General features: G+C 67.1%; 3 protein-coding genes across 8 annotated transcripts in view; 1 reads left to right on the top strand and 2 right to left on the bottom strand.

Moving 5' to 3' along the window:
* The window catches only part of GPSM1 (G protein signaling modulator 1), a 30,631-nt gene extending 17,479 nt beyond the window's left edge, over positions 1 to 13,152 (top strand). For 2 of the 3 annotated variants that reach the window (XM_060013783.1, XM_060013784.1), the window contains exons 2-6: positions 2,961 to 3,031; positions 3,855 to 4,034; positions 9,840 to 9,996; positions 10,352 to 10,560; positions 11,538 to 13,139. In XM_060013783.1, coding sequence (XP_059869766.1) covers positions 2,961 to 3,031; positions 3,855 to 4,034; positions 9,840 to 9,996; positions 10,352 to 10,560; positions 11,538 to 11,744 — 824 coding nt within the window. In that variant the 3' untranslated portion in view covers positions 11,745 to 13,139. Of the gene's footprint in view, positions 1 to 2,960; positions 3,032 to 3,854; positions 4,035 to 9,839; positions 9,997 to 10,351; positions 10,561 to 11,537 lie in introns of all 3 variants that reach the window. The other variant, XM_060013782.1, reaches the window with a different exon arrangement.
* Positions 13,153 to 15,532: 2,380 nt separating this feature from the next.
* DNLZ (DNL-type zinc finger) lies at positions 15,533 to 17,458 on the bottom strand. Its single transcript, XM_060013247.1, has 3 exons — positions 17,200 to 17,458; positions 16,752 to 16,891; positions 15,533 to 15,804 (listed from the first exon to the last, which is right to left on the bottom strand). The coding sequence occupies exons 1-3, from the start codon at positions 17,398 to 17,400 to the stop codon at positions 15,636 to 15,638; spliced, it is 510 nt and encodes a 169-aa protein (XP_059869230.1). The 5' UTR covers positions 17,401 to 17,458; the 3' UTR covers positions 15,533 to 15,635.
* A 120-nt stretch (positions 17,459 to 17,578) lies between these two features.
* CARD9 (caspase recruitment domain family member 9) lies at positions 17,579 to 26,302 on the bottom strand. Of its 4 annotated transcripts, none has more exons than XM_060013779.1 (13): positions 26,160 to 26,302; positions 24,555 to 24,758; positions 24,245 to 24,382; positions 23,286 to 23,590; positions 23,028 to 23,207; positions 22,786 to 22,929; positions 22,458 to 22,583; positions 20,771 to 20,962; positions 20,291 to 20,332; positions 19,958 to 20,006; positions 18,567 to 18,643; positions 17,988 to 18,073; positions 17,579 to 17,896 (listed from the first exon to the last, which is right to left on the bottom strand). In XM_060013779.1, exons 2-13 carry the CDS (start codon positions 24,736 to 24,738, stop codon positions 17,797 to 17,799), a joined length of 1,623 nt encoding a protein of 540 aa, XP_059869762.1. In that variant the 5' UTR covers positions 24,739 to 24,758; positions 26,160 to 26,302; the 3' UTR covers positions 17,579 to 17,796. The 4 variants fall into 4 exon arrangements, 2 of the variants coding, with proteins under 2 accessions (XP_059869762.1, XP_059869763.1); XM_060013780.1 differs by having other exon boundaries at positions 17,988 to 18,070; XR_009519781.1 differs by lacking the exon at positions 19,958 to 20,006 and having other exon boundaries at positions 17,831 to 17,896.
* Between the last annotated feature and the right edge of the window lie 1,112 nt (positions 26,303 to 27,414).

Below are 27,414 nucleotides of genomic sequence, written 5' to 3'. Positions count from 1 at the left end.
CCCCTGTGTCCAAAGTCCTGGGAGGGTGGCTAGGACCTCTTATGCTGGCGACGGCCCGGAGGGGACAGTGAATGAAACTGCCCATGGGGCCTTACACGGTAGGCACTCGGTAAACGCTAGCTACTCATTCCACCATCCTTAAAGCACCTACTGTACGCTAAGCCCTGTCCGAGCTCTAGGGCCACAGCAGTGATAAATGATAAACGTGCGGAAAGAGAATCACATGTTGCAGGTGCTTTGGGGGCTGGTTAGGAAAGTTGGGTGGGGCAGGGTGTAGCCATAGTACAGCAGCGGGTGGCAGCTCGAGCCCCGTAACAGAACTCCGCAGACTGGGCGGCGTAAACCACGGACATTTACTTCTCACAGTTCTGGGGGCTGGATGTTAAAGAGCAGGGTGCCAGCGTGGCGGGGTTCTGTGAGGGCCTCTTGATCTACAGATGGGGTGGGTGGGGTGTGGGGGGAAGAGAGCGAAGGAGCTCTCTGGTCTCCTCATGTGGGCACTGATCCCATTGTGAGGGCCCCACCCTCATGACCTCAGCCGACCCTAATCACGTCCCCAGGCCCCACCTGCTGTACCATCACATTGGGGTTTGGGGCTTCAACATGAAATCTGGGAGGATGCAGAATATTCAATCTATAAGCGACATTTGAGTGAAGACTTGAGGGAGTGGAGGGAGGGAGCCCTGAGCCTGAGAAGGAACCGCAGTCCTAGTGGAGGGAACAGCCGTGCAAGGGCCCTGAGGCAGGAGGGATCCCGCCAGGGAGGAGCCGTGGGCCCTTGTGTAAGCCCCGCCCTCACAGCAGAGGGGCCCTTGCAGGTCCAGCAGCAGAGGAAGATCTAACCCAGACCCTTGGGGCATCTCTCTGGCCCCTGCATGGAGAAGGGACCACAGGGCAAGGCTGGGCAGGGAGGCAGTGGGGCTCAGGGGCTCGGATTCTGGGTCGGCTCTGAAGGTGGAGCCGCCAGGAGTAGGGAGTGGACATGAGGTAGGAGGCCGGGGGCACCAGGCCGGGCAGCTGGAAACCAGCGGGTTGGGACAGAGTGTGTCGAGACACCTGGTGGGGACAGAGGATGACGAGGGTGCCGCACAGGCCAGGCGTGGTGTGCAGTCCTGGGGAAGTTTCCAGGCCTGACTCTCGGGCGGACGGGGCAGGAAGCCAGCCAGTGGTGCCTGAATGCCCCCAGTCAGGGCGGGCTCAGCTCAGGGGCCGCTGGAAGCGCTGGGTTCGGAACACGCTCTCCAGACAGAGGATGCATTTAGCCAGGCCCGGAGGGCCTTCCGCCCGCTGTTCTCCTGGGCCGGGAGGGACCCGCCCTGCAGCCGGGCGCGGGCTGCGTCTCAGAGGGACCTTTCATGGTGGAGGGCCAGGCGGGGCGGGGCCCCTCGCTGGGGCGGCAGGAGACGGAGCAGGGCTGTTGCAGGCCGGGGGTGGGGTGGGGTAAGGGCCGCCAGGCATGGGGTCCCCAGTCCTTTTGTTCGGGGCCAGTTCCTTCGTTTCCTTCTCAGAGCTGCCTTCCTCGTGCCGCTGGGGGTGGGCGGGGGGACCCGACCTCCTCTGCTCCTCTCCTTCACCTGTGGGTGGGCCGTGTGCCCCGAGGCTGCACCCCTCTGGCTCGGGGCCTGGCAGAAGCCTGCCAGCCAGGGGCTGTTTTCTTCGGGGTTGGGGGGGCAGCGGCAGGCCCGCACGACCACCACGGCCAAGCGGTGGGGACAGGGGGCCGTCAGCTGGCCTAGTCCTGGGGGAACGCTTCCAGGAACTGCCCGGCTGGCACCTGGTCGGGCCGCTGTGGCCACTCCTTCCCCAGCTCCCGGGACAGCAACCGCCGACGCCACTCCGAGGATCACCGCGTCCCCACCTCGGACTGGCACGTTTCTCGGCCTTAGGAGGGCAGGGGGACGGCGTGTGGCTTGCTCAGGGCCTGGGGCCAGGACAGGAGAAGAGCACGGCCGCCCTCGCCAGCCGCTGCAGGCCACCTGCCCAGTTAGTTCTTGTGAAGCTCTGCTTGTTCGGTTTGGGCCGGTCTGAACGCCCGAGCGCCAGACCCTTCTGGGAACCGTGTCCCAGGCAGTGGGTGTGGGCCCAGAACCCAGGCCAGGCTTGGGGTCGGGGGCCGGGTGGGGGGCTCCCCTCCCACCCCTCGAGGCCGCTCGCTGTGGCGCGTGCGCCTGGCCGCAGCCAGGGGCTGGGCAGGGCGGGCTCCGGGCCTGGCTCCCCACGCTGCACCGCAGGCGTGCACAGGGCAGCTTAGCTTCACGAGCGGAGCCGTGGGCGGTGGGCACTGGCGGTGGGGATGGAGAGCGAACCGTTGCATCCACGGCTGCAGCTTGCTGGGCGCCCGAGACGCACCAGGGGCCATGAGATGCTTTCCAGTCCCCCCGCTCTGCGGGCAGTGTGTCCGCCGGCACCATCTGATGGGGGCGTTGGTGGGGGGTGTGGAGGGGGCTGAGCTCCGCAGGGTGGGTGACCGGTCCAAGGCCAGTGGTGCCGAGACGCGACCCCCAGGGTGTCCACTGGTGCCGGAGGCCTCGGTCACTTTGCCCACTGTGCTTCCTGGCCTCGCCAGGCCCTGCCCCCAGAGGAGAGTTCACTCAGCCCGGCCCCCCCGAGGACCTGGGCTGCCCCGGTGTGGGCGGGGTGAGGGTGTGCGGGCACAGGGTGTGGGGAGCAGCTGAACCAAGGCTGAGGCCCGGGGCTGTGTAGACGCAGGAAGTGTATCTGAGGAGAGGGAACGGTGGAGGCGAAGGCGAGCGGGGAAGAGCCGGGCCCAGAGCTCGGGAGCTGAGCTAACGGGGGCCCCTGCGCGGTCAGCCCCACCTGGACGCCCGCGTGCTTGTCCAGTCGGGGGTGCGGCGCTCGTGCAGACGCCACGTTGGCCCCCACGTGGGCTGGGAGGTGGGAAGCTCGCGATCCTCAAGGCCCGGGGCCGGCGCCTGCTGACTGGGCCTGCTGCCTTGCAGGGGCCAGGCCCAAGAGGACACAGAGGCTGAGCGCGGAAACCTGGGACCTGCTGAGGCTCCCCCTGGAGCGGGTGAGTGGGGCTCAGGGCGGGCGGCCGGGGGCACGTGGGGCAGGTGGCAGCCAAGCGACAGCTGCCTGCGGTTAGAAGCAGAGCGTGGGCAGTGGGATACGAGGCTGGCGCGGTGTTTGCCGAGCTGCCAGCACCCGCCAGGGTTCCTGTCTGCGTCATGTCCCTGCCAGGGGCGACAAGATGTGCCCCGTGCAGCCCAGGACCCTGGATGGGCCATGTGCCCAGAGAGGGCCCCAGGAGACCCCGCAGCACTGGGGGCTGCTCCCTTGCCTCTCACCGTGGTCCCGCCACCCAGGTCCCCGGTTCCTTACATGTTGCAGACCCCCAGCGTCCTGGCTGGCCCCCATTTCCGCCTGCTCCCTCCTCACTCGGGCTCTTCTCCAGGGGGAAGCAGCGGGGGCTTGACAGACCCCAAACAGATTTGGGGGCCCCGGGGCCGCTCTGTACCTGCCAGGGTGGGTGCTGTGTGGCCCAGGAGCAGTGGCCTGGCCTCTCGGAGCCTCCAGTCCCTCCAGTGCACACTGGGTTCAGTTGTGGACAGCCACGGGGACCCACCGTGGGGACAAGGCTCAGCGCCGCCCACGGTCACCCATCGCTTAGTGTGGGCAGGTGGACATTTGGGGTGGTCCCCGCCCCGCCTCTCCCTGCCCCCAGGCTGCCCCCAGGCTGCCGGCAGCTCCCTCTTCCTCGGGCCCCGGAGCACCTCCGTGTGGGTCAGTGAAACGGGGCTGACTGCATCTGCTCAGCCCCTCTTGGGGTCCTGGGCTGGGGGGCGTTGGCGGCCCGGCCCCCTCCCACGCCCGGTCTTCCCCCCCCTCCCCAGGAGCAGAATGGAGACAGCCACCACGCGGGGGACTGGCGGGGGCCGGGCAGGGACTTGCTCCCCGCCCCCGTGAGGAGCAGGAAGTACCAGGAAGGGCCGGACGCTGCTGAGAGGAGGCCGCGGGAGGGTGGCCACTCCCCACTGGACAGCGCGGACGTCCGGGTGCAGGTGCCTCGCACGGTAGGCGACTTCTCCCCAGGGGCCCACAGGGAGCCGCGAGGGGCTCCACTGCCCATCCTGCACAGCATCCTACACGGCCCACCTGGAAGCCGGGCCAGGCCTCTCCGGGGAGCCGAGGTCATGGCCCTGGGCCGTCCCCTGGGACCTGGTGGGCACAGGGCCTGCTGAAAGCCCGGGGCACCCCGGGCAGGGACAGGGTTTACTCATCAGCTGGACGGGAGGCCTCGTGCTGGTGGTGGTGGGGCAACAGGCAGCCCAGGAAGGGTCTGCAGGACAGCTTGGGGAGTGCAGCTCAGGTCCTCAGGCCCAGCCAGCAGCCTCGTCCTGGGGACACAGTGTACAGACGTAGATAGACAGACGGGGTCTGGTGGACAGATGAGTGCGGATGGACGGCTGAGGGGTTGGTGGACTATAGTGATCGAGTAGACGGACGGGTGGGGGATGGAGGGACGCACCTGGTCTCTTGCTGCCTGGCAGGTGCCGCACGGTGCCCAGGAGCCTGGCTGGCTTCTCCAGGCTCTCAGGAGCAGGTCAGGTACGGGGGGGCACAGGTCCAGAGGTCAGCCTGGAGCCCCCCATGCACAGAACCCCTGCGTCCAAGCCTCCGAGAATTAGTCTGAAGAGTTCTCTCCAGGGGTTTAATCAGCACCTTCCCCGCCTTTGAGGGGCGTGGGTGCTGTGCGGGGTATTCTTAGCCCCAAACGGCTGCTTTGTACCCGTCTTCCCGTGAGCCTGCGGCAGCCTCCGCTGACCCCATTTGACCCCAGCGCCACTGGATGGGCCAGAGGATGGCCAGAGTCTGTGTCCGGGGAGTGGGGTGAGCGGGGGAGGGCACAGGGGCCTGGGGAGGGGGACGGGATCCCTGCTCGGGGCAGGAGGCCCCGTCAGGCCCCTCCCCGACCCTGAGCCCAGGCAGTGCAAGGGCCCAGGCAGTGCAAGGGTGTTGCCACCAGCACAGCGGGGGCTGCAGGATCTGAGGAGGGTGGCTGGGTGTGGTCTGAGGGGCCGGGCATGGGGAGCAGGGCTGGGCCGGCCCCAAAGGTCAGGGGGAGTCTTGGAGTCGGCCCAGCCAGAGAGGGTCTGGGCAGGGAAGGACCCCCGTCAGGGCACTGGGGAGCCACAGTGGGCTCTGGAGTAGGAAAGGCCTGCCCAAGGCCGAGCAGAGGCCTGGCCTGTGCTCATGGCCCCCACCGCCCGGCTTCACCCAAGACCATACTTACCAGGTGACGGCGGCGTCCATACCCACACCCCATTGTTCATGCTGTGAAAGGGGGGCTGAGCGAGGGGGGCAGCGCCTGCACCCCAGATGCCTAGCCCCGCCCCCCGCCCCGCCCCGCAGCGGGGAGTGCAGAAAGACTTGTCTTTCTGATTCTCTCGCATCTCTAAGTCACACCAGCCTCCCCGCACGAGGGCTGTCTTGGAAGGCTTCCCAAAGAGGTGACGGAGGCAAAGCCGTACACCCCACCTCCCATCTGGGGGCCTCAGAGCCTTGGGCCCCAGAGGCGGGGCCCGGGGAGGTGAGCCAGGCACCCCCGACACACTGCAGCTGCCACGGGCGGAGACCGGCGCTGCGAGAGCCCCTGCCCGTCCCGTCTGGGAGCTCTGGCCCAGCCGCGTCCCTGTAGCTGCAGTTCCGGGACCTCCTCTGCCAAATAGACGGCAGTCGAGGCTCAGGCTCGCCACGTGCGCCTCGTTTACAGCAGCCCTAAGGGGAAACCAAGGCTCAGGGTGGAAAGAAATGGCTTGAGGGCGTCCAGCTAGGAACGCTAGGGCTGGGCTTCCTAGGCCAGGGTCAGCTCCTGGCACCCACAGGTCGGCCCCCAAAGAGAACACGTCAAGGTGTCGGGCCATGGTGGTGTCTTTGGAGAAAGTTCCTACGACAGGGTTCTGAGCCTGGCCCCAGCTGGAGGCCTGGACCCCGCTGGTGGGCTGAACCCCCGTGCCCACCCAGGCACCCGACAGGAGGCGTCCTCAGAGGGCCAGTCCCAGGCTGCTGGTGGTGGCCGTCTGTCCCCAGGGCTGTAATGGAAGGGGCCGGCAGCTCTGAACCCACTACAGAAGGGGCAGGACAGAGTGGGCCCTAAGAGGGGCCTCTGGTGTCCTCGTCCTGTCCTCACCTCTCTTGCCGGGACTACCCAGGTGCCTCAGGTGGTCGGCCCCTGCTGGCTCCAGGGCCGGGCTGACGCTGACTCCGCGACCTCCCGGAGCAGGAAAGGGACACCCAGGCGGCAGCAGGAGGCCAGGGAGGGCACTGCAGCCGAGGGGCTTTGGTCTGGGGCCAGGCAGAAGCCAAGGGGGCTACTGTGTGGTGCTGCGGCTCTGCAGGGGTAAGGGTGTCAGGCCACGTGACCATCGAGGCCCAGAATGGGAAAGGACGCCGACCCGTCCGGCTCCTCTCCGGGCTGGGCAGGAGGCCGGGGCTGCTCTCAGAGAGGATGTGCTCCCCAGACAGGTTTCACCCCTCGCCCTGCTGCTGTGACTGCCCACAGGCTCTGTGCTCAGGGAAATCCATCTGCGAGTGTTTACGGAGTGTGTGTGTGTGTACGTGTGCGCGTGCGTGCGTGCGCGCGGCGCGGGTGGGCGGGGACGGGGCGGGGCCCTCGCCCTGGGTCCTATTTAAGCATCAAGGTAACAGAGCCAGTGGGTCTCTGCGGTGAGGCAGCGCCGGGCGCTGCAGTCAGGGCAGTGGCACAGGGGCCTCGGCGTCCTGCCTGGGCTCCACGTGGCCCAGCACCCAAAGGCACTTGGCTGCTGGCGGACAGGGCTGCGGATCCGCGTGGGTGGGGGGGTCCCTAACACGGCTGGAGGCTCACGGCCTGTCGGAGCTGCACTTAGGCGGCAGAGCGCTCCTCCTGGGGGGCCAGGGCGGGTGGGTGGTCAGCTGGCGGGCAAGCGGTCAGCTTCCCGGCAGCCTCCCCCGGGCCAGTTCAGTGGGGGTGAGTCCCGTGTGTGGACCCGCACTCACCTGCCTTCGGACGTCCCCGTCCTGGGCAGCTCGGGAACCAGGGCAGCTGCAGCCCTGGGGAACTGGCCAGGCCGGCTGGAGGGGAGAGTTTGCACGACCAGGGCTGGCTCCTTCTTCCCGGGGAGAAGATGGGCTGAAACCTCTGCGGTGGGGCTGGAGTGAGCCTCGAGGAGTTCTGACCTCCGGGCGGAGGGAGCCCGAGTCCGGCAGAGGAGGGGGGCGGGAGCATGGGGTGGCCTCCAGGTCCCCTGAACGTGTCCTCCTGGGATTCAGGCCGGTGTCCTGAGCGAGGGGCGTGGGCCTCCCCCTGTGCCTGTGGTCCCAGGCCAGCAGTGCCCTGCATGAGGGGGCGCCCACCCTTCACAGGTGGCCCCGGGCTCGGGGAGGGTGAGAGCTGCCAGGCCCCGGGCCAGCCCCAGGTCTCAGGCTGGGATGGCCGTGGCGCAGTGCCTCGGGAGCCTGTCTGGACGACCGGCGGGGCCCTCAGCCCAGCCCTGGCCACGGTGGTGGTAGCGCCGTGAGAGCCCTACAGCAAACCCCCCTCTCCTTCAGGTGCCTCTCTTGAGCCCAAGTTGCAGCCCAGGGGAGGCTGGAGGAGTGTTGGGGACACGTGCGTCCAGTGAAGTGGGACCCCCGGGTCACACCTTTCCTGGGAGGGGCCTGGCTCCATTCACCTGGCCCATGGTTCACCTGGGAGATCCCAGCTGGGGCAAGATGCTGTGCTCACCCCACGCCTGGCGGAGCCGGGGGCCCCCAGCCTGTGAGCAGAGCCCACGAGCGCCTGGGGGGGCACCTCTCCGTAGACCCCACCTTGACGCTGGTCCCCAGCCACTCTGCCGGGCCTGCAGGTCCCCAGGAGGCCCGGACTAGGTGCAGCCCCCTGGCCAAGGCCCCTATGGGCCCCTGAGCACCGGCTCTCCCTTCCCTCCAGGTTTCCTGGGCACCACAGGAGAGCAGAGCCCTCAGGGGTGGATTTTGAACCCCCCGGCTCCGGCCTTGGCTCTGGGCCCGCCCTGGCCAGGTAGGGGGTGGGGAGGTGCGACCCAAGAGCCTGAGCCCGGTGGGGTCTCCTCCGAGCTGCCACCTGCCGGCACAGGTCGGTGGGACCACCCGCTCGGCTGCCCCTCCCTGCCCACGTCGGCCAGCGGGTCCTCCCGGCCTTCGGACGCCTCACTGCCCCAGGGCCTGAGTGCAGCTCGGAGCGGCCCTCACTGTGCTCTGGGAGCCCAGGCGGGGCCAGCTTCCAGGGCCCCAGTCTCCTCTGTGAAATGGGCTGGTGTTGGGTCGTCGGGAGCTCTGGGGTCACGCATTTCAGGCAGGGCTCTGAGCGACGAGGCGGCCGCCAGCCAGCCAGGAGATGCACGGGCCAGGGCTGGGCAGGGGGGGCCAGCTTCTGGCGGGGGAGGGAGTGGGGTGCCGATTAGCGCCCAGAGTGTCCTCTGGAAGCCACTCCATCCAGCTGTCAGCCCGCAGGGCCCTGGACCAGGCTTGGTGAGGCTGGCGCTGGGGGTGGGCCTGCTCTGGTCCTGCCCTCTGGGCAGCCCCTGAGAGACCACGCTCTCCATGGGGTGTGAACTGAGGCCACCCTGCCTGTTGGGACTCAGCCTGACCCAGGGACCTGGTCTCACCCTATCGCACCCACTGCCTCAGAACTGCGGCCCCTCCCCCCATTCTGACCCAGCAGTGGGACTTGCCCGGGTCAGCTGGCTTAGCCCAAGGTCAGCTCTCCCCTTTGCCCAGGCTGCCCACTTAATGTAACTTTTTCTTTTTAAATTTATTTTATTTTATTTTTTTGGCTGCGTTGGGTCTTCGTTGCTGCGCGCGGGCTTTCTCCGGTTGCGGCGAGTGGGGGTTACTCTTCGCTGTGGTGTGCGGGCTTCTCATTGCGGTGGCTACTCTTGTTGCAGAGCACGGGCTCTAGGCGCGCGGGCTTCAGTACTTGTGGCTCGTGGGCTCAGTAGTTGTGGCTCAGCAGCTGTGGCTTGCGGGCTCTAGAGCACAGGCTCAATAGTTGTGTGCATGGGCTTAGTTGCTCTGCGGCATGTGGGATCTTCCCGGACCAGGGCTCAAACCCGCGTCCCTGCACTGGCAGGCGGATTCTCAACCATTGCGCCACCAGGGAAGCCCCCAGGCTGCACACTTATGCTCACTGAGGGCATCTTCCAGAGCCCCTGTGGTCCAACCACCAACCCAGGGCCCCCAGCCTGGCGTCCTGGCTCTCCCCAGCCACCCAGAGCAGACCCTGGCCCACCACACTCCCGCCTCAGCCAGCACGCGGAGGGAGGGGCTGGGGGATGAGAGCACTGTCTCTAGCGTGGCCCGCGCACATCTGCTGTCCTCTGGGGACCTTATAAAACTGTCCAAACCCCACAAGGGGTGGGACTGGGAACACAGAAGCCCTCGCCTTCCCCAGTTCGGGCTCCTTGCCTTTGGTGGTATGACCTGACATGGCTGGCACAACTGGGTCCAGCATCACCGCTGCCAGGGCCCTGGCACCGGCCACTTCCAGTGTGCATCACGGGCTGCCGAGGGGCTAGGCCCTCACTCACTCGTTTACTTGTGTAGCAGACACTGGTGAGCGCTGTGCTGGGTGCTGGGGCTCCGCAGGTGCACAGGCGTGGGTGGCACTCACTGCAGGCGGCTGACACAAGGGCCCAGTAGGGGCCCCCGGGGGGCACCAGGGAGGAGAGAAGGGGGGGCAGGGGTGGTGCTGGGAGCGGGAGGGGCCCAAGCCGAGCAGCACTCAGCTGTGTCCGGGGGTCTGTGAGGGGCTGGCGACCACGGCAGGGCCACCTGTGGCTGGCCTAGAGCCAGCACTGACTGCCCGTCCCGCCCCCCAGAGCATCCCCCGGGCCCCCTCCTCCGACGAGGAGTGCTTCTTTGACCTGCTGAGCAAGTTCCAGAGCAGCCGCATGGACGACCAGCGCTGTCCCCTGGAGGAGGGCCAGCCCGCAGCCGCTGAAGCCACGGCCGCCCCCACCCTGGAGGAGAGAATGGGTGAGCCTGCGGGGGCCGGCGCCGGTCCCCTCCCTCCGCTGCAGGGTTCCGAGGGCGGGGCGTGCCCCCTGTCACCGTGAGCCCCACCTTGCCCAAAGCTGCATCCCGGAAAGCGTGTAATCATCCCACCCTCCGGAACACACCGTGTCGGGGTGCAGCGGTCTCGGAGCGGGTGTGGGAAGCCAGGCTCTCTGCTCTGTCACCCCCTGGAGGCCCTCAAGGCGGGCGTCGGGCCCACGGCAGGAGCGGCGGAGAGCAGCTGGGGTTTGGGGTCGGCAGAGAGGCTGCTGGGGGCTCCGGGGGCACAGTGGGCTAGGTCCCTGCCTCCCCGGGCCTGACCCCCTGTGCCCCACAGGCCAGCCCTCGCTGACGGCCTCCCCCCAGACCGAGGAGTTCTTCGACCTCATCGCCAGCTCCCAGAGCCGCCGCCTGGACGACCAGCGGGCCAGCGTGGGCAGCCTGCCCGGGCTGCGTATCACCCATAACAATCTGGGCCACCTGCGTGGTGACGGGGACCCCCAGGAGCCGGGGGACGAGTTCTTCAACATGCTTATCAAGTGCCAGGTGGGCTCCGCCACCCTCCTCCCGCCTGCCCCCCAGGCCCTTCGGCCCCGGTCAGCTCAGGGCCTCTCCCCGGGAGGCTCCACGCAGGGCCTGGGCCCTCCGTCTCAGGGTGCGTCACGCGGGACTGGACCCCAGGCTGGCTCAGCCAGTGTCTCTGAGTGCCCGTGGGTGCTCAGGCCCATGGGCCTCCTCCTGGGCCCCCTGAGTAGGTCACCCCAGGACATCCTCAGGCCGGCCCCTCCCTACAGTGCAGGAGCCTGGAGCCGGGCGCGCCACCGGGTATTCCTCCAGCCTTCCACATTCGGATGGAGAAAACCGAGAGCCAGGCGGCACCCCCAGAGTGCAGAGGGCAGGAGGGGTCTGGTCGACACCATGGGCTGCAGCCACCCACCAGTCTGGGCGGGGCAGAACTGCAGGTGGAGTTTCAGGGTCAGGAAACCCTCAGTGAAATGGCTGGGGAGGGGGCAGCCTCATAGCCCGCCCCCCCCCCCATGCAGGAAGCTGGAAGGTTTCCAGATGTGACATTCCTTCCCACGGAGGAGAGGAAAGTGCAGCTCTGGGCGAGTCCAAGGAGCCTCAAAAGCAGCCCCTACGAGAACCCCCGCCCACACGCACGCGCCCCACAGGCTATGCCGGCTCCCGGCCCCCTGACCCGAGGGGGCCCTGGGGGGCTCGGCACCACCAGCTCCGGGAGCTGCAGCCCCGTCCTGTCCCTGGGGCTCGTGAACACACCACGGTCTGGCGGCCTTAAGAGCAGGCCTGGGAGGCTCCCACAGCAGCTCGCCCGCTGGGTAGGCCGTTCTCGGGGTCAGGGCTCCCAGCCGTGCCCTGGAGCTGATTCCCAGGGAGGCCCTCCTGAGTTGGCACTGCTGCCGAGTTGTCCCTGGGGCCTCTGAGCGCCGGGCCCAGGCGCTGGGCTGGGCCCTCCAAGGCCTGGGGAAGCGAGGCCGCTGACCCGCGTGTCCATGTCTGCCCAGTCCTCCAGGATCGACGACCAGCGCTGCCCGCCACCGGACGTGCTGCCCCGGGGCCCCACCATGCCCGACGAGGACTTCTTCAGCCTCATCCAGAGGGTCCAGGCCAAGCGGATGGACGAGCAGCGGGTGGACCTCGCTGGGAGCCCGGAGCAGGAGGTGGGCGGAGCCCCCGAGCCCCGGCAGCAGTGCCAGCCCGGCGCCAGCTAAGGCCTCGCACCCGCAGCCGGGCCCGCCCCACCCCCGCTCCTGGACCGGGGCGGCGGCCCGGGGGGGCTCACAAATGTCCAGGATGCCCACAGCACCCCCCGTGAAGCCAGATCCTCCCGAGGCCACAGCTGAGGGCAGGCTCTGAGCCACCCAGCCCATCTCACTGAGCCGGACGCTGGGCACGCGGCCCCCGTGGCGTCCCCTCCCCAGGGCAGCAGGCTCGGGCCGGGGCCCACTCCTGTCCTGCGCGGGCCCCTCTCCGTACGGTACGCAGCTTCCTGCAGGCCTGCCCCGCCCCGCCCCGCCCCTGCCCCAGGCCGGGCCTTCAGCATGTCGGCCCCAAAGCCCGGTGCTGTCCAGACCTCCACGCTCCCGCCCTGCCCCCCGCCCGGCCAAATGTGAAAACCCCGTTGACCCCCAACCCCCAAAGGTGTCTCTGAAGCCTCTTCTCTGGGGCCACCAGCGGCACGGGCGTTTCTGTCCTCCTGAAGCCGGCCTCACCCCTGGGGAGGGCCCCCTCCCAGCCCCTCCCAGCCCCTCTCCCCTCCCTCCTACCCGGCCTGGAGGAGGAGGCCAGTCCCAGGAAGCCTGTAGCCTGCCAGGCAGTGGAGGCAGTGGCTCCTACGTGGGGTCCCCAGCCCCACCAGGCACGTGCTCCTGAGCCGGCAGGGCGGGGAGGGAAGGGGGTGAGCTCCACATTCCTCAGCTCCAGGCCCAGGAGCCCAGGAACTGAGCCGGCCCGGTTCTGGGAACACCAGCTGGTAGGGGTCTGCACCCTGACCATGCCAGGGTGGGCGGCAGGTGCGAGGGCTCCAGCTCTGTGGCCGTGGTGAGCACCCAGCCCTCAACCCCACCGTGGGGCGAGATGACATCACGCCTTCTCCCGTGGGGTGAGTCGGCCCTCGGGATTGGGCAGGAGACAGGCCTCTGGGGAGACCGTGGCCGGCGCCCTGGCCCAGACGCCCCCCCCCCCCTTAGCCCGCCTCCTGTAGGGCCCATCTCCAGCTCTCCTGGAGCGTCCCTGGGTCGAGCCGCAGCCCCACGGCCCCCAGGCTGCCCTCCTCTTGCGTGGCGCCTCACCCAGCCCCAGGTCCCACCCTCTGAGCTTGGGGAGGCCGCCGGGCCCCCGCCCCTCGGTACAGTACAGCCCGGGGCGCTCTGGGCGGAGGGGCCCCCCGAGGGCGAGGGTAGGGCGGCAGGTGCGGGGTCAGAGGTCAGAGCACAGGCTCCTGCTTGGCCGCCCCACACACCCGATGTACGTGCGTATTTATTGCTCACACGTGTGTTTGCCATGTTGTCAAGGGGTCCTTTCCAACCCAAGAGGTACATTTGTTCTTCTGTTTTTGCTGAAAAAAATAAAGTCTGCCAAGTGAAAGCTGTCGTGTCAGGATGAGGCCTGGCACAGGTGCTGGTGCTTTCAGAGGCCCAGTGACTTCTCCACCTGGGTGAGCAAGCCTGCACCGTGCCAGGGCCTGGGGCCGGGGAGCAGTGCCCTCCTGCCGCCCCAGGCTGGCCCTGCTCCCGCCCACCCCGCGCACGGGCTTGGGGGGGCGGGGCTAGGGCTCAGAGGGGTGAAGCGGCAATCCCAGGGACACACAGCCGGTGAGGGTGCTGGCGTGGGAGCCCAAGTGTCCTCCAAAGCCCACACCTCAGCCCTGAGCCCCACGTTCCCCTCCCAGAGGAGCTCTGGTGCCGAGACGAGGCTGCTGGAAGGCGTGGAGTGCAGTGTGGGGCAGCCCCCAGCGGGGCACAGGGAACCCCAGGCCTCCCTACCGAGCTTGCCATCCTGCAGCCTCTCTTGGGTGAGGTAAAGAAAAGGGAGGGTGGTTGAGAACAAGGCCCATACGGGGAAGGGTAGAGCCCCCAACCCCCCACCCCGGAGAGTTCTCAGTGCTCCGGGAAATATCGCGGGGCACCGTGCCTCTCAGCGGCTCACAGCCAGGCCAGGATGCTAAAGGCTCTGAGAAGTCCTGCAGGAAGAAGTTTGTTTGATGTCCTGGAACCCGGCGTTGCCCATCAAGCTGTCCTCAGAAGACTACACTTGGGGACGTGCTGTCACAGGATCACAGGAGGTTGGCCCAGATACCCTAATCTGACCATTTGGAGAGGGTCCTGGCCAGGAACGAGGGATGGAAGATAGTTGGGGGGGGGGGTGGAAAGAGCCAGGGGCACCTTGAGAAGGGACTGGAGATGGACGGCGGCTGGGCGGGGGCCACACGGGAGGCACCAGGGTTGGTCAGGAGGCAGGGGAGGATGGGCCGGAGCCTTTCCTGTGGTTTCTGTGGGAAGAAACAGTGAGGCAGGGCCAGCAGGCCTGCTCGGCCGGTGAGGTCTTCAGTGGCTCTGGGTGGAGGGGCTGCCCGAGTCGTCTGGAACCTGCCCTGGGTGCACTCGCCCTGCCGTGTCCAGGAACTGACCAGCTCTCCAGGGTCAGAGGGCCCAGATGTCAAAACGTCAGAAAGCAGACAATAAAAAGATGTGGCGAGCAGCCATGTCAGACCGCCCATGGAAGGAGGGCTTGGCCTGCGTGGCCCTCCTGGGTCCCCGCTCTGCGTTCTCAGAGTCCAGCCAGCTCCCTGGGCCGCCCCACACCCGGTTCCAACCCTGTGGCGGCAGCGAGGCCCCGCTGCTCTGGCGTTTCAAGGCCAGCGGGTCCCTCGGGGCCTCCGTGGAGGAGCACGCCCGGGGCGGCTCGTCCGCCATGACTGACTCCGCAAATGTCACAGGAGGCTCTGGGCAGGATAATAGGGGGTTGTTCACCACGGGAAGCACGGGGGGTATTCGAGTCGGAGCACGAGCTGCCGGCGCCTGGAGAACAGTGCCGAGGCCCGTGCTGACGGGGGCGGCCGTCAGGAGCTCGGATCCTGCGGGGATCCTGCAAGATTGTGGCCGGTGATCGATGTTGAAGGTCACACAGCCCAGAACACTTCTGGAAACGAACATGCTTTCATAAACACAGGAACATCCTGAGAAGGCGGGCAAACGAGGTTGGGAGACAAACTGCACAGCCCCGGGGAGGGGGACACTCCGTGGGGCAGGCGGCCCACCGCCAGGCCCACAGCAGCCCAGCTCCCACTCCGCTGGCCACCATGGCCGCCTGGCCCGCCTGCAGCCACGGTGAGCAGCCCAGCCTGCTGACTTGGCTTGGCCAGTGGCCAAGGGTCAGGGCTGAGGTTGGCACCGGCTCACCAGTGCCATCCAGGGGGCGTCGAGGAGACGGCAGGCGGCACAGAAGGATCTACGGGGCCTCCTTGTGTCTGGCCAGAGGGACAGGACCCCTGGTGGGGCTTGGGGGTGCTGACCCCACTCCCAGGAAGAACAGTGGCTAATGGGCCATCGAGATCGGGGCCCTGGGGCTTCCCTGACCGTCAGTGGTCAAGACTCCCCGCTTCCAGAGCAGGGGTCATGGTTTTGATCCCTGGTTGGGGAACTAAGATCCCACATGCCATGTGGCATAGCAAAAAAAAAAAACAAAAAAACATTGGGGTCCTGACACTTGGGGGCGTGGCGGGGCTGAGCCACCCCGTGCCCGTCCTGAGTCCCATCTTTCCACTTATACTCCTGACGAGGTGGCACCGTGAGCATCTTCATCTGCAGACAGGAAGACGAAGGCTCAGAGAGGCAAAGTGACCTGCCCAAGGCCACACAGCCACAGCCAGGAGGGGCTCAGACTCCACATCCAGCCCCTTCCCACGCAGACATGGCCAGCAGCCACAGGAGGCCCTGGCCTGCAGCCTGGAGGGGCTTCTTGTGAATCATTCTGACTCCAGAACCAGGGATGACAGGAGAGCCCCAGGTCCCAGCATCTGCAAGTGATGTCGGTTTATTGATAGGAAGGCAAGTCCAGCGTGGCTCAGGGCCGGAGCATCCTTCTTGGAGGCAAAAGGCAGGTCAGCTGGCCTCTTTGTTGCCAGGGTGGGTGGGATCCTGGTCCTCAGCCCCTTCCATAGCAGTGGTGGATTTGGGGGGCCCCGCAGCCTCTAAAACGAGCTCCAGGGCCCCCTCGCCAGACACTCGGCGTACCTTCTCCCCTCTGGCCTCCAGGATTTCTTCAATATTCCTGAGAAAGACGGAGGTGCCGTGACACTCCAGGCCCCGAAACTGTCCCGCATCTTGGTCCCTCGACGGCACCCCAGGCCAGGCTCGAGCACATGAGTCCCTGTGCTGGTGTGGCATCAGGGCCATGCAGCCAGGAGGCTCCTGACCACTGCCCCCCCACTGCTCTCCACAAGGTGGTGAGGCTGACCCTGCAGCCCCAGGGCCCTGACCACTCCACCTCACACACACCCCCAAGTCTGGTGCAGTCAACCAACCGGTGTCAGCAGAGGACAAGAAAGCTGCATGCCAGGATCCCTGCCCACAGCGGGCACTCAGTGCATGCCAGGATCCCTGCCCCACAGCGGGCACTCAGTGCATGCCAAGACCCCTGCCCCACAGCGGGCACTCAGTGCATGCCAGGATCCCTGCCCACAGCGGGCACTCAGTGCATGCCAGGATCCCTGCCCACAGCGGGCACTCAGTGCATGCCAGGATCCCTGCCCACAGTGGGCACTCAGGAAGGAGCGCCTAGTAGGGTGAAGGAACCACAGGGTGAAAGGCAATTTGTTGCCTTTAAGAGTCAGCCTAGTCTGACGCTCTCATTTTAGGGTCGGCCCGCGGCCCTGACATGTAACCAGGTCCTACCTGCCCCCAGAGGCTGTCAGTGAGGGCAGAAGTCAGGCAGTGAACCAGGCTGAAGGAGCTATCTAGGGTGGAAGATTTAGCAAATCAAAACATGTTCCAATCTTGAGCATACTTTTACTAAAAAGTTACTTGTGTTTTACCTGAATTTCAAATTTAACTACATCTCTTGTATTGATAAGGAAGCTGGGCTGGAGATGTGGGCTCTGTAATCCTCACTAAAAGGACGGTGCTCCAGGGAGGTTGGGTGGGGCTCCAGACTCAGGATGGACCAGGCCAGCACTGGAATATAGACCTCTGTCCCCAACCCTTCCCGGGTAGCCTCACCTCTTCCCGTACAGGTCCGAGAACCAGCCCAGGTTGTCGGCGATGATGTGGTGGTTCTGGCAGCCGGGGCAGGTCACAATGACCACACCCTGGTGATAGGCGAGCTTGGAGATGTGCTTGGAGGACCTGGTCCCACAGACCTGGTGGAGACTAGGAGGTGAAGCCCTGCTCCCGCCCCGCCCTTCCCAGAAGGACCCGCCCCCTCCCCCCCCGTGATACCCCCACCACTCCTGGAAGGCCCCGCCCCCCGGGTTAGCCACACCCCCGCATGCCCCCCGCCCTCTCCCAGAAGGATACGCCCTCCGAGTGATAGTCCCACCCCTCTCCTGGAAGGCCCCGCCCCCTGAGGACAACCTCACACTTCCTCGCCGTCCCGCAGCGCCGTCCTGCGCCAGGCGCAGGTGTGGGCCCGGGCCCGGCCCCGACCCCGCCCCCGCCACGTGCCCACCTTGCAGGTGTAGACGAGCTGGTAGTGCGCCGGCCTGGGTCCTGGCTCGGAGCTCAAGCGCCGCCAGCCCCAACCCCAGGCCCGCCTTCTCTCCGCGGCCTCCAGGCGGGCCCCGCGCCCCCACAGCCACCTCAGGCCGGGCCCCCGGGGCCGCGCGCAGCTCAACAGTATCGGCAAGAGGCCCAGCGCCGCCCGCGCCATGCCGCCCGCCGGCCGCCCCGCGCAGCCGAGACCGCCCCGCCCCGCCCCGCGGAGGCCACACCGCCGCCGTCTCGGAAGCGGGCGCGCGAGGGAAGCGGCCCTGCTCGGCTTCCGTCCCGGCGGCGGGCCGCGCTCGGCTACCCCCTGGCGGCAGGCGTTGCGCGCTGGCCGGCGCGGGGTCGGAGGGTGCGCGCGGCAGCAAGACCGTCGGAGGCGGTGGTGTCCGGACTGCGGTCGTTTATTGACGGGGATGCATTTTTAACACTGCAGCACGCATGTGCATCACACAGAGATAGAACAAGCCCGTGCTCGCCAAGGAAGAGGCGGCCTAGCGAGGCAGCTCCCAGGTGGCGCCGTGTCCTCCTCCCACGACGCGCGGCTGGACGGAGGGGCCGGCTAGGAGCCCTCGGTGTCGGTGTTGTCGCTGCCCGTGGTATTCTCCCAGTCCACCTCCCCCTGCCTCGCGCCGTGCTGCATCTTCCTGAGGGCCCGCTTCCTGCGGGAGACCCAGGCGGCGCAGGTGGGCGCAGGTGTGCGCGGGGCCACCGCTCCCTAGCCCCCCTCGCCCTCCGCCCACGCGGGCCCACCTGCGGTAGTTCTCGAAGCTCTCCTTGAGACGCCGCCGCCCCTTCTCCTTCTCGGGGGGCTCCCCGCCGCTCAGGCCTGCGTCCTGCTGGAGGGGCGAGGCTCAGGCTCCGGCCAGCGCCCGCGTGGGCCCCACCCCCGCCCCTGGGGCTGCGCACGGGGGGCCGGGCGGGCGGGACGCGCTTTCTCTCAGATGACAGGACTGGCCTGGGACGCACGCACAGCCAGCAGGGATGGGCTCCAGGCCAGTGTTCCTTCTACTACAGTGTCCGGTGCGGCCCCCTTGCCGTCGGGCTCCGTGCAGTGGACAGTGAGGCCGAGTTCCCACTCAGGTTAACGCTGCGCCCCATCCAGAAGATGGGCCCGCTCCCTGCCCCCTCTCCCGCTGCTTCGTCCAAGAAGGGAGGGCGCTCAGCTTCACATTACAAAACCCACACCCCAGGAGCCCATGGGCAGAGACCTTGTGATCACCCCCCAGGCGTCCAGGTAGAGGAACCACTCTCCCCGTTCGTTCGTTATCATTCACACTGAGACCCACACCAGGGGCCTCTCAGGGCTCCAGGGACCCCAGGCAGCCTTACCTTGGGGGCCAGTGAGAGCCGCTCCTTCTGCAGAGCCACAAAGGGCTGCTCAGGGCTCTCCCCGATGGCCGGGCCGCCTGCAAGGGAGGTTGTACCTTTTGGTCCTGCCTACCTGCCAGGATCGCGCTCGCCAGCACTTCTACCCCCTAGCCCGGGCCAGTCCTGTGCCACCTTCTGGGTCCTTATTGGACCCCACAAGCATTCCCATTGTATAGACATGGGGACTGGGGCTCAGAGACCTCACTTCCCACTCCTGGCTCCCGGAGCAGATGCTGCGCCTCGTCCCTGGGCAGGGGCCAGGGCTGGGGCACTGCAGCGTTGGGAGCAGAACACTGCAGGCTGCTGGGCTCCCTCCACATCTGCCAGGGCCTGGATGGGCCCAGGGCTCAGGACCCACAGGAAAAGTGCTCGGATGGGCTGGCTCCCCTAAACTGTCCACGATGGGCGACTGTGGCTTCCAGGTCTTGGGGACATTGTGGTGGGAAAGGCCCAGGCCCAGGTCTTCCCCTCCTCCTTGGCCTCTGACCCTGAAGCCTGCGCCACCTCCCGCAAGGGGCCACATCAGCCCTGGGTTGGGGCTCCCAGGACGGCTGGGCCAACAGCCTTCCCCTCCCGTTGACTGCCTGCGGGTCCTGCCCGCTTGTCCCCACGTGGGGGCTCACTGGCCTCAAGTTCATGTCTGGGCAGCAGCAGAGAGACCAACCACTTACTTCTCCATTTGCTGCCTCTTCCTCTTTCAGCGCCCCTCAAGAAGCTGGGGTCAGGCCTGACGCTGAGGAGGTCCATCTGGCTTCACACACTACCTCTGCGGTGGCGCCCCCACCACCACCACCCATCCTCCCAAACTCCCGTCTGACACCCACCTTCAGAGCCAGCCCCTTGTCATCCCCGCTGGGCCATCTCCCTGCCACTCGCTGTCCTGTGCCCAGGCAGGCAGAAGTATCCCGCCCCTGCCACCTTAAGGCCCCAGTCACCCTGAGCTGTCCCTCCTTCCCTGCTCTGTTCCACTTCCTGGCAGGGGCTACCTCCCCAGCTCCCTGCTCTGGAGGGCAGGGTGCCTCCACTCTGCAATCCCGGGGCCTGAGTGGGCTGCGATGGCCAGGCGTGTTCTCAAGGTGGGAGGTGGGATGTGGACCTGCAAGCCTGGGCCCCGGGTTCCAATGGGGCTCTTGTTTGCTGGCTGGGGAACCTTGGGGGTTGCTTATCCCTCTGGGCCTCAGTGTGCCCATCTGTGAAGTGGGGCTGTGGAGGTCTATGGGCCAGGGCTGGGGCACGTGTCCCCAGGTGCCGGCGTCATGCGGTGTGCGTGCTGAAGGTCGGGACGGGTGCCCGCTTGCGGCCAGAAGGAGGCCTTAGCCAGATCCTCCGGGACAGGCCGCTCGCCTCCTCACCTTTGTCTGAGAGCTGGGCGTCCTCCTCTAGGTCCTGGGGGAGCGAGAGCTTCCCAAGAGAGAAGGGCAACTGGTTAGACCACCAGTCTGCCAGGACAGGACCTGACCCTCAGCGCTGCCCACCCACTGCTGCGCTCCCCACTGCCGTCACCCCCTGTGCCGGCTTCTCAGGGAGGGACCTACGCTGCCCAGCCGGGCGTTGGGAGGATGGCCAGTGGTGGGCTGAGCTCCCAGAGCTTCTGAGGGACCCAGTGGGACTGTGGTCCGGCAGAGGCTGTGGCCGGGAGTCCGGGGTGAGGCTGGCCCTGGGCCCGCCCCCAGAGTCACACTCACCTCCTGGGAGTTCCTCGGTGAGCCGTCCTCTAGGTCGGAGCTCTGTGGTCACAGAAGAGGGGTCGGTCAGCAGGCTGTGCGGAGACCGAGCCACTCGAGGGCACGGGGTGGGGTCCCAGGCCAGCCCACCCTCCAGGCCATGGCTGGGCCTGGCCCCTGGCCAGAACGCCCCTCCCCCCCCCCACCCTGCCAGGCCCTGAGCTATGCCAGCTCTGCAGCCCACCTCCACGAGGGCTCGGTGGGCAGGCAACCTTACAGAGGAGGGAGGGGCTCAGGAACGTCTGGGGACCTGCCAGAGCCGGCGGCAGAGCTGTGGCCGAGCCAGGCCAGGCCCAGGCCCCTTGGTGGCTCCTCCTCTGGGGTCTGCAGTCTCTAGGGACACACCTGCCCCCATGTGGCCGCACCCCCAGAGCCCCACCATGGCAGAGCCATGGTTCTCTCTGACTGAGGGACACCGTAAAGGCCCCGGGGGAGGCCCACCAGGACGGACGTGTCCAGCTGCTGCCACCGGAGGCGGCCCTCGGCCGCCAGCAGCTGGGCCTCGCGCTGGAACAGCTGCAGCTGCAGCTCATCTGCCGTCTCGCTCAGCTCGCGGACCTGCTTCCGCAGCGCGTCCTTGTCCTGCAGGCTGCGGGCGTGCTGTGCGTGCAGCTCCTCCCGCGCCACGATGGCCTGTGGGGCAGCGCAGGGCAGGGCAGGGCAGGGCAGGCGCGGCCCGTCTCCCTGCCCCCCCGCAACCCCCCGGCCTTTCATTTCCCCTCCCGGCTCTCTCACTTCTCAGCACAGCCCGCCTTATTTCTAGCAGTGCTCCTGGGATAATTTCCAGCAACATGGCCGGGGACGGGGCGGGGGCCAGCGCTGGCCTCTTCCCCTTTCTTGACCGAGGATGTCACTCGTGTTTTGGGGGTTGTAAATGCAATACAGGCTCAGAATGGAAAGTGTGGACAGCTCAGAAAATATAAAGAAGATAATAGCCCTGAGCACAGCCCCTGCTGACCCTGCAGGGTCAAGTCCTGCTCTGTGGGCACATTCAGCCGTGTTCACGTGCCCACACGTGCGTTTCGTACTTCCTGGGTGCAGCTTGAGACCAAGAACACGACTGTTGACAGCCATGTAACATTCTTTAAGACGAACACCCCACGCTTTATCAAGCCAGTCCCCCATGGCGGGGGCACTGAGGTCAGCCCCGGAGGCCAGCCCACGACCCACAGTGACAGGCCCAGGAGGCTGCGGCTGCGAGGCACACTTGTAGGAAGCCAGCCTCGCGTCCAGCAATGATCCAGGAGCTGACACACACCCCTGCCTCCATCGACCCCGACAGCCAGGGCTGGATTAGTAACAGGACATCCTGAATTTCTGTGCCAGCTTCCAACTCGGGACCCACCAGAGCAAACCCTGCCACTCACCTCGGCGGCCAGGTGCCAGCGTCCCTGGGCGGGTGGCCTGCCCTGGGTGCCACCGGAGGCTGCGCGTCCCTGCTGGCCATGCACGAGGCAGAGGGGGGCTCTGCTCGGGCAGCTCCGGGAAGGAGCTGTCCTGTCAGGTGAGCTGTGCCCATTTCCCACCTGCTGCCCCAGACCGCACTGCTGCTCACGGCCTTGAGGGAAGCACGCATCTGCCGGGCTTTCTCTGCGTTTCTGTTATTCCCCTGAGAGGGCTTTCTAAGTGAGTTTGCCGGGGAAAGGGAATCTACCTCTTCAGGCTCCTATACAGACTGCCAATCACCCTCCAGAAAGTGACTGAGGCGACAGCTGTAGCTGATCAGAAACGACCCCGAGCCGCGACAGGAACGTGATGGGAAACGAAGAAGCAGGTGCAGCCCTGCGCTGGGGCGCCGCCTCCCCACCCAGAAGAGTGCAGCCGGCCAGGGCGCCCGTGGCATTTTAAGCGAAAGAAGTCTTTGCAAAACGAGTCAGAAAGCTTCCACTCTTATAAAACAAAAATGAAACTACAAGTACGCTGAAAAAAGGCTGGCAGGTACAGCAGAAGGTGGAGCGTGGACTTCCTGGCAGCAGGTGGGGCAGAGGTGGAGGAAGGGGATTAACTCATTAGCGTTCACGTTTCTAAACGAGCATGAACTGCTTTTGTCTGTGCTCCCTGAAAACCCACCGTGACAACTGCATCCCTGAGAGGCCACTGCGTCCGGGGGGGGCTGCGCGGCCCCTACCTGGTCCCGCTCGATGGCGACCTCCTCCATCTGCTGCAGGATGGCCTCGATGCGGTCCTTGTACATCTTGGAGTCCTTCCGCAGGGCCAGGCACTGCAGCTCGAACATCTCCTTCTCCTCCGTGCACTGCGGGAGACGGCAGTCAGCCGAACCGCCTGTGGCCCCGCCGGCCCAGAGCTCCAGACCGAAGCTGGGCCCCGACGTGCCCGGGGAGCGCGGGCGCCAGGTGGGGCGGAAGGCCGGCCCTCGCCTCCAGGCGGGGGGGAGGAGGGACGTGGAGCCCCGCTCGGTCGGCCCAGGGAGCACCCCCCACCTGCCCGCCGCGTACCCGGGCGCGCAGGGCCTCGGCCTGGCGCAGGTCCTTGCGCAGGGAGAAGATGGTGGCGGTCTGCTCCTGGAGGTCCCTCTGCGCCTGGCGCCAATCCTCCCCCAGCACCTGGATGTAGGGGCTGCTCTGGTCTGGCTTCCCCTCCTGTGGGTGCGAAGGGAGAGGGCGGCAGCACAGCGGGGCTGGGAGGCCCAGGCCGGGCCCCCGCGCCCGCCCCGCCGGCTCGGCCCCCGGGGCCCCACCTGGACGGAGGCCTGCAGCTCCTGCACCCGCGCCTGCAGCAGCGCCTTCTCCTGCTGCAGCTCCCACAGCAGCTCGTGGCTGGGCCGCTGCTCCATGGCGTGCTTGAGCTTCAGCGTGTGCCGGCGCTCCACCGAGCACTCGTCCTCTGCCTTCATGAGGCTGTGCCTGAGCCTGTCGATCTGCGGGACCGGCTGTCAGCACCAGCCCAGGACCCCGGCGCCCGCCGCCCACCCCAGGAGCCCCGCCGCGCAGGGCACCTCCAGCTGCAGGTCGCGGTTGCGCATGAGCGCGGCGCCCCGCTCCTCGCTCTGCCGGGCCAGGCGCAGGGCCAGGTCGTAGTTCTCGTCCTTGCAGCGCTGGAGCTCGCGGCCGCCCGCCTCGCAGGCCTCCTTGAGCCTCTGCACGCGCTCCCGGTGCTGGCGCAGCAGGCTGTCCTTCACCCTCAGCTCCTTCACGAGGTCATCCTTGGAGCCCAGCCGTGCCGTCAGGTCCTGCACCTTCTTCTGCAGCTTCATCACCTCGCTCATCAGCAGCTGCATCAGGCCCGACTCCCCGGATGCGTCTGCAAACCAAGAGGGCGTCACATGACGCATGGTACACCTGGCCCCTCCCCGGCCTCCGCTTGAGGACCAGCGGCTCCAGGGGAGCCCGGCCAAGGGGTCAGTTCCCAGTTGCGGCTGCCCCCCGTCCCGGAGGTGAACTCACCTCCCAGCCCTGTCGCCACCCCCTACTCCCAGGGCAGGGCAGGGCAGGGCAGGGCAGCCCAGGGCCTGGGTATCCATCCCTCTTTGTCTAATCCTGATTGAGAGGCAGGGGACGCGACTCGGGGACGCCTCACAGGCTGCTGGGGCGAGCAGGCCTGGCCTCTCGGGCATGGCTTTAGCGGGGTCACATGATCTTCTGGGCAGGAGGGGCTCTGAGCCAAGAATCAGCCTGTGCACCCCACCTCCCACCTGCTCCCCACTCCGGAGTTCGGGTCCCCCTTTCCTCCAGCCTCTGCTCCCTCCACGAGCGTTAGGAGGAGAGCGGGATGGGAGTGACACTCAGGCCGGGCCCAAAGCTGGCACCCTTCCCGCACACGGCTCGCTCCCTTCCTTTCATACGCGATTTATCCATGAGGGGACCAGGTGGGGAGGGGGCCGCCGGCTGTAACCCACACCATCCCCCGCCCCTCCATCCGGGCCCTGTGCCTCCAGGCCCGTGTCCCGTTCCTCACCGATGATCATGGAGAAGACGCGGGTGGGCTCTTTGCCCGTGACCTTCCTGTACAGCTGCGGGTAGTAGAGCTCCAGGCTCTCTAGGAACGCCACGTAGCCCTTGTGGCCAGTCCGCTGCAGGATGTCCAGGAGCACACCTGCGACCCAGAGGACACGTGTGGGCACGCGAGGCTGCAGAACCCCAAGAGGCTGCAGTGGCGGGGGTCTGGACGGCTCTCCCAGGGCCTCAGCTGCGTGTGAAGCACCACAGCTGCGGGCAGACGGGGCCGGGGGGCCTCCGGGGGACGGGGGTGGGGGATGGGCACTGACCCACTTTCCGCTTGCGGATGACCAGGCTGGGGTCGCTGAGCACCTGCTCTTCGTCATCGGGGTTCAGGACCTTGCACTGGCGCAGGTAGGGCGTGATGCGGGCGGGGTCGATGATGGAGATGAGCTTCACACGGAAGCCCTCCAGGGCGCTCCAGCACTCGTCCTCGTTCTCGTAGTCGGACATGGCGTAGTCGGGGCAGGCGGCTGGGAGGGATGCCGTGGCTGAGCAGCAGGCATTGCCGGGAGCCAGGCCTGCGCCTCGCCCGCCAGGGCTCTGGGCAGAGCCAGACCAGGAACCCAGCCCAGGGGCGTCCAGGAGAGGGGCCACCAAGAGAGGGAGAAGCCCCCGCTCCCTCCCATTGGCTCGCCCGGCATTGCCCTTCACGGCCCTGCTCCCGCCCCTCTGGCCGCCCTGGGCTTTTTCTCTCCCTGGGTCACCCCAATAAGCATGGGGAACGGCGTGGAGATGCTCCAGGGTCAGGTGGCATCTAGGAGAACACGCTCCCCCGCACTACAGCCCTCCTTTGGCCCTGTCCCCCCAGAGCACCCCAAAGTGCTGCAGGGCAGGCGGGAGGCTGCCCCCCACCCACGGAGCTGTTTGCGCCACCTACCAGCACAACCTCCCTGGCACACGGGGGAGGGATCCCAGCCCCAGCCCCCGAGGTGCCAGGCTGTGCTGGCGGGACTGCCTCCTTCCTCGCGGGGCAGTGCCTGCTCACATCCACTCCCGTCCCCTCCTCTCCTTCCGCAGCTGGTGACGCAACAGTCACCTAGCAGCTTCCGGGCCGGCCTGCTCCGGGTCAGGCTCGGTGACAGGGTGCCCTCCAGGAAGGGTGACTGTGGACGGCCCACGGTGGAGGGAGAGCCAGGGGCCCGGGCGCACTGGGAGGGGTGGTTGCGTCGCCCAGGGCTGGCCTGGAACGCAGCTCCGTGCCTCCTCCAGCCTCTGGGACACCAGGCGTCCAGGCTCCTCCTGTCTACCTCCCAGGCGAGGCCTGCTCTTGGCCGCACTCTTGGGGACTGTCAGGCCAGCTCTCCGACAGGGGACCATCTACGCTGAAACCGCCCGCCGCTATTCCCTTCTACACTACCAGTGGGGGAACCACTCTCTCCAGGGCCAGGCTGAGCCGGGAGCAGCCATGTGGTGGCCTCCTCTCAGCAGTGGGGACGGAGACCCTGACCCCGCCGTCGCAGGCTGAGCCTTTGACCTGTGTGGGAAACACCGGCTTCCAGCCCAAAGGGACTGGGCCACCCTCCTAGAGACGCAGCTGGCAGCAGGTTCGCGCTGTCCTGTCAGCCCACCCACCCAGCAACAGACAAAGCATTGAATGAAAACACCAGCAACTTGGGGTCTTTGGAGTGTCTGGCCCGGTCCCCGCCTTCCTAGCCTGATGTCCACGCGTCCCACACCTGACAATGCCCTGCTGCTTATTCCAGTGAAACGACCAGCAGGTACCGGGTGGCTGTGAAGGGACAGGGCAGCAGAGCGAGGCCACCTGATGCCCTCCTGGGGTATTTGCTCCAGACCCTGCTCCCTGCCCCAAGCCTGAGCTGGGCCACAGCGGCTTCCCAACCATCTGAAGCAAGGGCACCAGGCCGGCCTACCTCGGGGTCCTCCTGGGGCACCTAGCCGGACACCGGTCAGCCTGGGCCGCCCAATTCAGTGTGTGGCAGGACTGCCGGGCTGCCGGGACAGAGGGCGGGCGGGGCCAGAGGAAAGCCGTGCACTTCCTGATGGGTCCGCTTAACCCCACAGAGGCCCGGCTGTCCTCCCGCAGGGGACCGTCTCCGCGCTGCCTTCTGATTCGCCCAAGCAGGGCGGCCCCAGGAGGCGGGGACAGGGAAGTGGAAGCTGCCGGCTGCCGAGGAAAGCGGCTCCTGCTTGGAGCCCCCCGCGCCGCGCCCCCCCCACCCCGGGCGCCTCCCCGCCGGCCAGCCCAGTGCCAGGGCCCCGGAGCCTGCCCTGGAGGCCCAGCCCCGACCTTGCAGAGTGGGAGCGCGAGCCGTGGCTCTGCCAGTGTTGGACGAGGCCAAGCCACCGTCCCGTCCATTCTGGTTCCATAAGGACTGCAGCGTGGTGTCCAAAGAGAGCATGGGGCTGGCGGGGGGGGCGGGGCTGCAGGCCCTAAGCCTAGCCCCCAGCCCATGGTGCAGCTGGCTCAGCCTCTCCCTTCCTGGGAGCAGCCCCTCCCCACCAGGACACACGGGACAGCGACAGCAGGGCCCCACGGGAATCCCCAGGCCACCGCCCCACCAGAGTGGCCTCACTGGTTGAACTGAGAGAGCTGCCACCTGCCAGGTCGAGCAACAGCTCCGGGAAGGGGCTGCGGCTGGGTGGGCAGGGGCCTGACCAGCACTGCTGGCTCCCTTCCTGTAGGGTCCTGAGCCCCTCAGCCCCAGGGTTTTTCTCTGCCTCCTGGGCCCGTGGTGGTCAGTAGGCTAAACCCCAGGAATCCCGGCACCACCAGGCGCTGCTGAGTGGCCGGGCCTCCCCGCAGGCCTCCAGGAGGCCCGAGGTCACCCTCCAGGCATGACCCTCCAGGCACAGGCAGGCCCCTAGCCCCCTAGGGGAGCCGTGTTCTGGGGGATCCTGCCCCGGACTGGAGGGTCTTGGGGGGAAGTCCTGGTACAGGAGTGGCAGGAGCTGCGGCTCTGCGCACCCAGCAGGCAGAGGGCCGGTGCCGGGCCCTCCGTGACCCAGTGTTTCCTGTTTCATGACATGAGACTAAGGAAGGAGTCTTCCTCACGGTGTGTTTATGAATTAAATAATAACAACGCTATGCTCTCTGACCACGTCAGAATCAAACTAGAAATCGGTAACAGGAGGACATCGGGAAAATCACTAAGTGTCTGGGAATTA

Source organism: Delphinus delphis, chromosome 6, assembly GCF_949987515.2.
Source record: "Delphinus delphis chromosome 6, mDelDel1.2, whole genome shotgun sequence".
Classification (NCBI taxonomy): domain Eukaryota; kingdom Metazoa; phylum Chordata; class Mammalia; order Artiodactyla; family Delphinidae; genus Delphinus; species Delphinus delphis.
This window is presented reverse-complemented; position numbering and strand designations above follow the sequence as displayed.